Source organism: Neofelis nebulosa, chromosome 13 (genome assembly GCF_028018385.1).
Source record: "Neofelis nebulosa isolate mNeoNeb1 chromosome 13, mNeoNeb1.pri, whole genome shotgun sequence".
Lineage (NCBI taxonomy): Eukaryota > Metazoa > Chordata > Mammalia > Carnivora > Felidae > Neofelis > Neofelis nebulosa.
In genome coordinates, this window is record NC_080794.1 from 38,900,245 (window position 1) to 38,912,880 (window position 12,636).

At 46.4% G+C, this 12,636-nt stretch overlaps 1 protein-coding gene across 22 annotated transcripts in view; it reads right to left on the reverse strand.

Moving 5' to 3' along the window:
* CAMK2G (calcium/calmodulin dependent protein kinase II gamma) overlaps positions 1-12,636 on the reverse strand; it is an 87,238-nt gene that overhangs the window by 8,562 nt on the left and 66,040 nt on the right. For 7 of the 22 annotated variants that reach the window (XM_058698375.1, XM_058698364.1, XM_058698368.1 and 4 more), the window contains 4 exons: positions 12,375-12,418; positions 4,957-4,989; positions 2,676-2,744; positions 1,491-1,535 (listed from right to left, as the gene is read on the reverse strand). In XM_058698375.1, the coding sequence (XP_058554358.1) occupies positions 1,491-1,535; positions 2,676-2,744; positions 4,957-4,989; positions 12,375-12,418 (191 nt within the window). The remainder of the gene's footprint in view (positions 1-1,490; positions 1,536-2,675; positions 2,745-4,956; positions 4,990-12,374; positions 12,419-12,636) is intronic. The other 15 variants (XM_058698383.1, XM_058698366.1, XM_058698363.1 and 12 more) reach the window with 3 other exon arrangements.

A 12,636-nucleotide genomic window follows, 5' to 3' on the forward strand; every position in this document is an offset into this window, starting at 1 on the left:
GGTGGTGAGAGAGGAGAGAGAGAATCCCAAGCAGGCTCTGAGCTGTCAGCACAGGGCCCGATGCGGGGCTCGACCTCACAACCCCTGAGATTGTGACCTGAGCTGAAATCAAGTAGGAAGCTTAACCAACTGAGCCACCCAGGCACCCCTCTTTCTCTTATATCTTAATTATCCAATCTAAATTCAAATCTCTTAGTTCTACCTCCAAAGTAAGTCCTGTCTCTTAACTCTTCATTTTTTTAAAAAAAGATTTTATGTTTAAGTAACTCTACACCCAATATGGGACTCAAACTCACTACCCCAAGATCAAGAGTCACATGCTCCACCAACTGAGCCAGCCAGCCTGGCACCTCTACCCCTTCTCTTTAAATGCACAGCTACTATTTGATTCCAAGTTACCAACATCTGGGACCTGAACTACAATAGCTTCCTGGGCCCCCTGCATCCATACTTGCCTACCTCCTTAAAGCTCTTGCCCATAACACAGCCAGAGGGGCTTTTCAAAGTGTAAATTAGACTATATGACTCTCCTGCTAAGAACCTCCAATAGCTTCTCCTGACTGCTGGAATAAAATGCAAACTACTATGAAGTCCTACGAAGCAGGCCTGCCTGCTTCTCCAACATCATCACCCTGCCCCCCTTCCCCCTGCCCCCGCCACTCCCTTCCCTCTTCCCTGTGCCACCCGCATTTTCCCCCCCCCGCCCCCTCCCCCCTCCCCCCCATGCCACTCTCCCCTGGCTCCATGCTCTAGGCTCTGCTTCATTTCCTCTGTTCTGTATACATGCTAAGCTCCTACACTTGCAGCCTGCCTGTCTGCGGCATTCTGCTCCAGAGTCAGCCCAGCTGTCTCCTTCCTATTGTTTAGTTTTTAGCTCAAAAATCACCTCTTGAGGGAAGTTCTTCCCTGACCACTTAATTAAAGGCCTTGTTCACCCCCCCTTTTTTTACTTTGTATCATTTTCTTCATAGCATTTACCACTACTGGATTTTATCTTACTTATTTGGTTTTTGGTTTATTATCTGCCTCCCCCACACCTGTGGAGAGAGATTTTTATCTTGTCATGAGTAGTGAAAATAAGACAAAGTTACTGAGGGCATAGTGGGGGAGGCAATGGAGGATGTTCTAAGGGTCTGGTTATACTCTAGTCTGTTTTTCTAGCTAACTGCTGCCATTTAAGCCTCACAAGTCATGGAGTAAGATTTAATTATTATTATCCTCAATTTACAGAGAAGCAAATTGAAGTGCAGAGCACCAGAGTGACAGTGGCCCCAGATTCAAACCCAGGCCTGCCTGACTATAGAGCTTGAAGTATACTGCTGTCCAGGAAACAAACAGATGCACGGTATTCCCAGCCTGGACTCCACACATACTGTGGCCTCGAGGTGTGGCCTGTCATCTGCCATCTGCAGGACCCATAGACCCTGTGATCCAGCCCACCTGTTTCCTGCTGATCCATAAAGCAGGAGACCAGCTCAGGAGCCACTCACCTTGATCCCATCTGTAGCATTGTGCACCACGGTGGTTTGTGGCTCCTGTGAGAGAAGATGAAAATTACCCTCTTGACCTCAGGACAGACCTAGAGCTTTTCCCTGAGGGACCCTATCCTTATCCCATCACAGACCCTATGATGACCACTGAGGCCTGCCCACCAGCCATTCCCACAAGACAAAATATCCTGGCTCAACTGGGTCCCAGACAGCTGGGAAACCCCAGATTTAGGGGACAGCACTGGCTGAGAAAGAAGGAGAGGCCTGGCACTTAACAAAAGCAGGTACCAGGGAAGCTGAGAGGTCAAGGGCCTCTGTCCCTGATTCCTTGATTCCTGCTAGATCTGAGTGTTCTTTCCCATGGGACAGGTACACTGGAGGAGCTGTGGGGCTGAGGGTCCAGGCCAGGCACTGCCAACAGCACTCATCAAGGAGTATGTAGGAGGAAGGGACACAGGGAGAGTAGACTAAGGTCTCCCAGAAAGACCCAGGATGGCCCCTCAGCAAGCTGAGCCCAGAGAGCTGCTTGCTTTACCACCTTTCCCCAGAGTTCCTGTCCCTGTTGTGCCATAAGGCAGCACGAGGGTCCGGGTCTGCAGGCACAATTATCCCTCCTTCTCTCCCAGTCACCCCCCATGCTAACTCTCTAGTCAGCCACCACTAGCAGAAGGTGCTCTGGGAGCACACAGTGCCCCCAGCATGGGGCTCTCCAGGAACTCAGAGACCTCAGCACCATCCAGAGGTAAGGGACCCCAGCCCTCCTTCTTGTTCAAGGCTTTGCAAAGGAGAAGCCGAGGCAGATTTTACAAGGAGCCTCTAAGAACCGAAGTGCAGGTCCGAAGAAAGCTCCTACCCTCTTCTTTTATAAGCCACTCACCTTCCCGGCTCCCACAGCAGACCCATGGGGGCCCAGCCTGGGGCTGAGAGGTTTAGCTGAGAGCCCTGACCACTCTTCCCCCCCAAAAGCGAAAGGAGCAGGAGCAGCAGTTGTGCAGTGCAGGAAGGAGCATGGCCACATGGGACAATGAGGGGAAGGGGCCCACAGGGCAGTACACAAAGCAGCCTGCTCTATAGGGACCAGAAGGAAAGGGCCAAGGAGGCCTGGGAGGGAGGGCAAGAAGAGGAAGGGAGAAGGAGCGGGAGGCAGCCAGGGGCAGGGGCGGAGAAGCCGTAGTCAGGAGGTACCATGGCCGTCTGCAAGGGCGCGGGCTCTTGGGCTGGGCTTACGAGACTGTTTTTGTTGTTGCTCTGTGGCTGAGACAAGAAAACAGATGGTTTAGTTCCTCTAGAGTTACCAAAGCTGCTCAGGTTCGACTCCCAGACCTCCCTTGCCCCCCGGCCTGGCCCGGAGGAGCTAGGCCTGAGGTGGCCTCCATAATACTATGTGGATGGGAGCAATGGTCGGAGAGATGATCAATCCGAGGAGGGGAGTATTGGGAGAGGCCCAGAGACCTAGCTCTGGAAGCATCCTTAAGGTGGGATTAGCCCAGAGGCTTGTTTTAAAGCATCTCTCCAGAAATCTCTGCTTATGTCAGATGCCACGTCACTGCACAATCATACTTCGCTCAAAGAAATTCAGGATCTTCTTATTTTACAGGGAAAAAGAAGGGTGGTTTATAAGAAAGCAGAACAAAATTCAGAAACTCTGGGTCCCCTATCTGTGGGCAGTCTCCTGCTGCCCTTTCAACCTGCCACCTGCATTTCCTTTCCCTTAAAACATCAGCTCGGAGCCTGATCTGAAAAGAGGAGGAACATGAAGAGAAAAAAAAAAAACCTCGCCTAGAAGATGGTGGCGAGATTTCCTCGCCTAGAGGAAAGGGGGGGAATGTGACTTTGGATACAGAATGCACCCACTGCCCCCAGGGAGCAGAGACAAGGCTATGCAGTTGGCACAGATATATTTTCTGCCTGATAAATCTTGGATTTGCTCAACTGGGAGTGAGAGCAGAACTCCAAGGCAGGGCAGGTGAATCCAGGGTGGGTGGCTGTGGCTATGGTCCCAGAACCCAGCCCCCGGGAGAGTAGGCTGCCTAGCGGGCCAACATTCCTAACAGCAGCAGACCACTGGGATATCTCCTTGCCTTTTGAAATGTTATACTGAATGGCACAGCAAGGAAGGTGGGGGAGGATGGTGAGGAAGGAAGGAGGCTGATCTCTGGGGTGGGGGAGCCATATCTATAAGAGGCTCTTTTGCCTCTTACAATCCCCTCTGCTTCTTATGATACCCTCACCAATGTACTCAGTTATCACTGGGAGTCCCAGTGGAGCCAGTGGCCACCAAAGAGCAGCCTGATGCCTGCATGTTCTTCAAAAGACAAAGAGACAAACATGTAGCTACCATCTCTGTGCAGGGCACAAACGAGGACACATTGGCAGTTAGGATGTGCTTCTTCCTTCCTAGGACACACACAGAAAGCTAGCAAGACTGTCCTACTTCTTCTTGACTGGAGGCTTCTTTTATGGCTCCTTAGACCAGACCTGAAGGCATCCAACCCTAGCTTGCTGTCAATGGCTGACATGTCCCCAAACCCAGTGCTAGGCATGGAACCTTAAGCCAGGTACCAAGTACTACCAGACTCCACTGAACTCTGCAGGCTGGAAGAGAGGGGTCCCAGGAATAGTCAGGACGTGGGTCTAAACTCACATAAACTCTGCTCTCTTCTATTCCCCACCCCCCTAGCTCAGCTACTAAGTCTGACCTGGACTCATTGGATAAGGCTGCCCTCCCTGCAAAGCCTAGCTGAGACAGAGATCTTGGCAGGGAGCAAGAACTCCAGGGTGCCCTTAAGCCTGCCATATCTGCAGAAGGCTGAGATGTCACCCAGGTGGACCGACCTCTGGCTTTAATGGATGGTTTCATAACAATTCAGGCTGCTGTGCTCCCTCCCCTTGGTGGTCTGTGTCCCATGAGAAAGAAAGGTACGCTGTCTGGATTCTTTCAGCTGCTCCTCCTGAGGGGTGGGTGGGGAAGGATGAAATGTTGGGCACAGCCTGTTAATGGGCACTTGCATAGGGGAAAAGGCCGAGAGTAAGGCTCAGGGCTGTGAGCCTACAACCAGGTCCTCTGCCCACCACACAGATGCCCACCAGCTGCCAGTCTGTAGCAGGAGGCCCCAGTGAGCAGGGCCTCTCCTCCTGAGCAATAGCGAGTGAGGGTCTCTCCCTGTGACTGCCACCTGGCTCCGAGTCCCTCCTAGCTTCACTTCCTGCCCTGGGCTGCTGGAGGCAGTCCAAGCTCTGCAGCAGGGGGTGCCATACCATACATTCCGATGCCCGTTTTTTAGGTCACCGGGAAACCTTGGGCAATGGCCCCTGCTTGGCAGGACAGGCCACACTTGCCCACACAGCACAGACATGCAGTGAGGATGAGTGAAGCACACGCACATGGCAGAATGGGTTTGCGTGGCTGGCAGGCGGGCACGCAGGCAGCATGGAGGAGGCAGATGGGTGGGCAGGCAAGGCTCACCATTAGGTGCACGCTGGAACTCGACTTCCTTTTCTGGACACACCACAGCGAAAGGGAAAGAGAAGGGGAAAGAGGAGGTAAGAAGAGAAGCACAGAGACGCCGCAGGTTAGTGCAGCAGCGCGGGCTCTGCCTCAGGAGGAAAGAGTGGAAGAAGGAGACCTGGAGCCCAGCACCAGAAGGATTAAAACAGCACCTAGACCACCAGGCACACAAATCCCTCCAGACCCTGGGAGAAGACCTCCTTTGCTGTCAGGTTCACAAACACAGATTTAGTATATTCTAAAATGTCTCAGCATTGCTCAAAGCTTTGTGAAGAGATTGACTCACAAGTTTATGAAGGTAACATTTTGCTGCAAATTGATAGGTTTGGGCTTACAAGGCTGGCTCTCCTATAAGGTTATTTATTTTCTCTCATTACTAGGTCTGCCCAAAATTTGGGCAAGCAGCTACCAGGTAAATAGCAAAAGCCACTCGGGGCCATCCTCAGCTTTAGAGACATTATACTTCTGAACCTAGTTTTTTTGTTTGTTTGTTTTTTGCCGCACCCCTATACTGCTTTTCAGATAAAAATGTTGAGCTTCTGAAAATCATCTGGTAAACAGTGAATTGGTAGCATCCCTTTCTTTGTCAGTGTGGCCATGCTCATTTATAAGACTACAGTATCTCACTACATTTTGGAATTAGTGGGAAATGGGAAAATAGGAGTGCTGGTGATTAAAAGTGCGGTGATGACAAAGACATCAAGATGTGAACCAGGGGGAATGTTGAAAGCAGTGATTCTTTAGCCCTCAGCCAGATGCTCATGGACTTTATGCTCAGATGTGAAACAAGAGCATAAACATAAAGACCACATGGAACACTGAAAGTACATCTCAGAAGGCTGTGTCTAAAAGGTGAAAGCACTTTATAATTAGCTTGCTGGGAGACAGAAGTACCCTTGGAACATGTCCTATCTGTTGTCTGACTACTATTCTAGGCACAGTGAACATGTCAGATAAATGCTCCTTTCCTCAAAAGCCTGCATTCTACTTTAGAAGACATCTTCAGGACGGTATTAAATTGAAAAGAAAGGGACTACAAATATTGAAAAGAATTGAAAATTACATCTAAAGGAAAAGAAAGCCTAAATATAATTGGGCTGCTTCTGCTTCTTTTTAAAATTTATTTTAAATTAAAAAAATTTTTTTTAATTTTATTTATTTATTTTTGAGAGAGAGACAGAGTGAGTGAGTGGGGGAGGGGCAGAGGGAAAGGGAGAGAGAGAATCCCAAGCAGGCTCTGTGCTGTCAGCACGGAGCCTGACGCAGGCCTCGAACTCACACACCGTGAGATCATGACCTGAGCCGAAACCAAGAGTTGGACTGTTAACTGACTGAGCCACCCAGGGGCCCCTCTTCTTCTTTTTTTAAAAAAATCATCTCTGTGCCCAATGTGGGGCTAAACTCACAATCCTCAGATCAAGAGTTGCATGCTCTACTGACTGAGCCAGTCAGAAACCCCTAATTGGACTTCTTTTGCATTAGTCTTTCATTTATGCCCAAAAATGAGATTTTACTTCCAAAATTATTCCTCAAAAAGAGGAAGGTGCGCTACATCCATACTTATCCTTTTATCCAACTAGAGTGTTTACAATGTGAGGGAAGGTCCATCTTTTTAAACTCCTCTGCGCCTAGCAAAATGCCTTAAAGTTAGCATATGATCAACAAACTTTTGCTGAGTTGAACTGGGTTTGTGGACACTGGTTTCTCCCCAGGCTAAAGCAGAGCACAGGTTTCTAACTTGCCCAGCATCACTGGAGTGAAAACTGCAGGAACACTGACCAGGCCTAATCTTGGTTCTTGTGATTTTCAGGAACATGCTGTCAAGCTTTCACCTGGACTTCACCTTAGGTAGAGCACTTTCTATTGTCTGCTTCACCTAATGGGGAGTAAGTTCTCAATTCCAGCTGCCTCTCTTTTTCCTAAACTGTCCTGCAGGAAAACCTAAGATAATCCTCTTCTACCCAAGGGCTAGTTTCTACTGGGTTAGTAGACTTCTTTCAGTTCCTCTCTCCATCCTTTCAGGGCTTTGCCCTCAACCATGTATAGTTGAGCTCCTCTCAACCAGCACACTGCAGCACTGTTTCAATACCAGATCATTTTTAAAGAATCACATCTCACTTTTATTTAAAAATTAAATATTTATTTAAAATTTGAAATCAGAAAAGGGTTCAAACCTACTTTCCATACTTAAACAAATATTCAAATAGTACTTAAGGAAATGGCTATATCCCTTGTTTTTTTCTTTTCTTCCTTTATTTTTTTAAAAACTGGATGGCCATTCTGGCCTTGGGGCTAGTCCTCAACTAGAGGCCTCTCAGGATCTGAGAGTTTGTGCCCTCCCCCACCCCAGAGTCTTGTCCTCACAAGTGGCTGTCATTCTTCTACAGACCCTGGGTCCCTATACCACTATTAAATAAGTCTAACCAGAACCTGGGGTCCCTAAATTCAAGAAGAGTCGATGCTCAAACCAATGCTAATAGCTCAGCATCTTGTGAAAACTTCTGGACAGTGAGAAACAAACCTCTCTACAGACCTTAAACACCAGGAATTGGGAAGGGGAAGCTGGGAAAGAAAGGTGGGTCTATAAGAGCCCAGGATGCTCACAGGTCAGCATCTTTTGAGCAACTTCATAGGCCTCCCTCATATACACATGTGGTGACCTTGACCTTCAATAGAGTCCAGAAAAGTTGAACCCCGCACATCTTGCGTTGCCCTCCCCTCTGCCTTTGCCAGTACTTCCATCCAGCCATGCCATTCATTGTTATATACATGTTCCTGATTCTAAAAGGTCTGTAGCCACATTATAAGCAACTTGGAAAACAAAGAAGGAAAAAAACCCACCTAATCCTATTTGTCTTGCTAGTCTTTTTTCTTACACAATTTAAAAAAAACATCATTATAAGCTACATACAAGTTGATGCCTTACTTTTTGAAACAAACAGTATTTTGATTTTTACTCTGATTATCAAAGTAATGCACGGTCTAGGTAAAACAGGTAGAAAACACAGAAAAATATATAAAATAAAAGTTTCCCAAATTCCCATCATCCAGTAAAGTTACAATTAATACTTCATGGGGTTTCTTCCAGTTCTTTTTCTATCCACATGATATATACCAAATATAATCAAAAACATATCATTTTTTCAAACAAAATTTAGATGATAGTGTATGAATTGCTTTATATCCCACTTTTTTTCACTTAATATAAAACATTATATAGTCATGAAAATTAATAACTTTGTAAAGTCTAGTAAATGGATTTCTTGTAATTATTTGGTCATTATCTTATTGACTTTTGAAATTGTCTCCAATTTTTTCAATTACAAATGTCATGTTGAACACCCTTCCACTTTCAGTTTTTTTATTTTGAATTATTTTTTTTTCTAAAGTTTATTTTTTTTAGTCATCTCTCCACCCAGCATGGGGCTCAAACTCACAACCCTGAGATCAAGAGTCACACGCTCTACTGCTCAACCAACTGAGCCAGCCAGGCGCTCCTTGAATTATTTCTTTAGGACAAATTCCCAGAAGTAAAATTAAAGGGTAAAAACAGCAGGAACATTTTTATGGCTTTTGACATGCAGGCTGTTTCAGAAAGGGCCACTGTTATTTATGCTACTATCACAACCTTAAGAGTCAAAAAATGGCACCTCATTTCAACCTGCATTTCTTTGTTACTAGCAAGGCTAAACATCCACATTTATTAACCAGTTCTACCTCCTCTTTATGGGGTTATCAGTGCATCTTCTCTGACCACTTATTTACTGGATTTTAGGGGGGATTCTTATTTGTTAGAGAAAGCTTTTTTGTATAAAAATAATATTAACCCTTCCCATCATACCTGCTGTGAATATTTTCCTCAACTTGTTGCTGGCCATTTAATTTTGGATGATTATTCCCTTCTTAAACATTTGCATCTTTGCCTCTGATCCAGCTACTATATTCAAAGTCTTCTCTCAAGCACAAAACTCATGTACTGAGCACATAGCAGGATCAGGCACTGGGTTCCCCACATACGTTCTCATTTAAAGCAATTTATTTAACGATTTTTTTTTTTGCCTAGCCCTCCTCCTTCTCAGTGCTCTGTAAGGTCAGACATTGTTGTACACATCTGTTCTTCTCCCACCTCTTCTGTGTTTTCTGTTTCCTTTGATGATTCCTCTTCTTCCAGCCTCTCAATGACAGATAGCCCTGAAAATCTGCATTTACTGAACTTTTAAACCTTCATGCGCTTTAGATTCATATGGGAGAAGGGGAGTATTATTAAATTCAGATTCCACCTCCCACCCAAAGCTTCCTGAATCTGAATTCCAGGGTGGATCCTGGAATCTATATCTTTTTAATTAGCTCCTTAAACTAATATTACAAGGCTATGCCTAACACGCATCCTTGGAGGCAGCCATCTAGAAAGTTCCATCAGAAACCTGTCCTTCAATGTCTCCTTTATCCATCTTTTCACTATCACCTCGGCTGTTACTGCTTTATTTCAGGTCCTACGTCATGCAATCACTTTTTCCTTCAGGCTTTCAGAGCTACTGAAGTTCCCAGAATCACCATACTGTTTCAAACCTATACATCTTGTGCTATTTCCTCTGCCTGGAATATCCCCCCCATCTCCTGCCCACTTCAACCTAGCAAGATCAAAGGAGTTCTTCAAACTCAGGTCATGGGCCGTCTCCTTCAGGAAGATTTCCTGTTTTGGCTCAGATGCCGGCCTCTGCTCCCACAGCACCTGCCCTATATACACCTCCCTCATAGACCTTACCAGACTATGGGCACTGCTGGTTTCTCTGTCTCTCTCCAACTCTGAACACCTTACAGGGTGGACTATGGTGTTATCTTCCCAGTTCCTGAAGCACGGAATTTGGCTGAATGAGTGAACTCCTGTGATTCACTCATATGAGCCCTATCTGCAGGTCCAGTACTGACCTCTTCCCTGGGCTACCCCAGGTACTTCCCAGCACCTTAAAAGTCCTCTCCACCCAGATCTTCACCTGTCTCTCAATCTCAGGGTGGTCAAAATAAAACTCTGGCCATCAAAATGGGCATTCCTTCACAATTACTCCCATTTTTAGCAGAGTTACTACCAATTCTTCCAATCTTCAAGGAACTGTGACATTATCTTTGATGGGTCCTTTTTAACATATTCAGTGTCAACTTCCTTTGAAGTTGGGGCAGCCAACCTCTAATCACAGCCTCCCATTCTTGGATACAGCTGGACCAATTATCTACAGGCACTGCCTATTCTTAATATTTGTTTATTTTTGAGAGAGAAACAGAGTGTGAGTGGGGGAGGGGCAGAGAGAGAGGGAGACACAGAGTCCGAAGCAGGCTCCAGGCTCTGAGCTGTCAGCACAGAGCCCGATTCAGGTGTCGAACTTGTGTACGGCAAGATCATGACCTGAGCCAAAGTCAGATGCTTTACCAACTAAGCCACCCAGGTGCCCCTAGGCAGTGCCTATTCTGATTAGTTGGTGCCTGTGCTCTTCTGGTAGTTAAGTATTTTCAATATTAGCTCTTTCTATTTCTAATCACCTTTTCTTCACTCTATGCCCAGATCATTCTAATTGATACCTCTGTGTCTAGTTCCCACCCTCTTCTATTCATCCTTATACCCTTAGCCAAATCTTTTGAAAGCATAGCTCTTGCTGTAGCTTCCCTGCTCAGTGGCCTATATTTCCTGTGGTCTGACACACAAACCTCTAATCCCTCTGCCCAACCAGACCAGTCCAGCTGTATTTTAGATATCCTTCTACCACAAACCCCATGTTCCAGTTGAGCAGAGAACATCAATATGCATGACAGAACCCATACAATTACTTTGTTGTTTTTAAGTTATAGAAGGAATGCCTTTTCATTTTAAGGAAAAATACACGTGTACAAACTAAAAATGAAAGATATGTCTTTCCACTCTGTCCTCACCACCAATCCCATTCACTAGAGGCAATCAGTGACTGGGTTCCAGTCTTCCTACATCCTTTAAGCTTTCTCCAATAAGCTTTTGCCCAGAAGCTTCTTGGACTGAACCATGCAATGCAGGGTCCAGAATCAATACCATTCAGTGCCTAGCTGATTTCAGGTATGTCCATTTTCCTATTCTATTAACTTTGCAACTTCTCAAAGCTAGATGAAAACTACATCACCCCTTCTATCTCTTGTGTGCCCCTAGAATTGAGTACAGCACTGGGCCTCTGATAGGTCCTTATTAAATACTTTGCAAAGAACAATTGATTCTAGCTTCTTTCCCAGATAGAAATATGCAAACTTTCTCTCCAACTAAACCTTCCACCTTTTCCTAACTTGGCTCCACCCATCCAGTTCATGTCCCTATAACTGGGGGACTGCTGGTCACCCCCAACTCTATGTCAGCAGGTGTGTGTGGAGCCCAAGATCCCCTCCTTGGGGCAGAAGTACACAGAAGCAGGCATGCAGAGAATGAAAAAGAAGAAGGGGAGGGGGAGGGAAACGGGGCACACATATATATCTCAGCGGGGACATAAGATCCAGGGGAAAGGCCCAATTTAAACTTTTGTTGGAATTTAAAAGTTTGGATAAATTCATAGTTTGAAATACCCTATGGTGTAAATTGGTAGGCTTCAGGATAGTATGAACTCCTGCCCCAGCCCCAGGACCTGTTCTGCCCCCAAGCATTTACAGAACACTCTGGGACCTGTGAAGACCTCTAGCCACCTCTCTTCCACCTTTCCCAAGCAGCCACTCCCACTAGGGCTTTCTGCTGGTCCCTGTGGCCCCCTGTTCTTTTGCCACAATCCCGTAGGGAAAGCTCCCTAAATGGGAACAAGCTGTGATACACCATGTCCTTCATCTGTTTCTGAGGAGGCTATGCCTCAAGAGAGTACAAGACACTTTCACTTAGCGGTATTTGAGCTGGGTTCTGGAAGTGCTTTGGAGATAAGGACAAAAAACTAAAAGGATAGTGGCTTCCAGTTCCAAGCCCTGGTACCCTGAGTTAACCAGGCAAACTTTGCTTTCATTTGTTAAAAAGGATCTGCACTCTAAAAAGAAAAAGAAAATGAGAAGACTGACCCAAATGACCTGAAAAAAAACCCTGAGAGTCAAGCCATGGAGATGAGGCATGTGTCTGTAGTCAGGTTCAGGATTCAGCTTTAGTAAACTATAATTTAGATCACTTCCTCTGAGTCTTCATGATCAAACTAGGGTCAAAAGAAACACATCTTCCTCCTGCCCTCTCAGGCCAATGGAACCTGCTGTTCTGAGCACAAAGGTTTCCGGTTTTAAAGCAGAAAAGCAAGGATAGGAGGGTTTCTGGGAAAGGAGGAACAAAGTGCCAAGAACCCCCCATAGAGACATTGGGAGAGAGACCAGTCTCAGGCCAGAGGGGTGGAGACACCTACCTTGACACCACCGTCCGACTTCTTGTTCAGTAGGCTTTTGGCAGCTGTGAAAACAAAAAGGAAAATCAAGTCTCCTGCATTGTACTCTCTCCCTAACCTGAAGTCTGGCAGCCGGATCCGCAAGAGTCCGCTGTGTTTGACAAGGGGGCCAGGAGTCTCCTGAAGCCCCTGGAAAAGGGCCCTCCTGGTAGCCTCAAAGCAAGAAGGGCATCTCAAGCTGCGTCAGACCCTCAGGGTGGCACCCTGGGATCTCTTCTGCCAC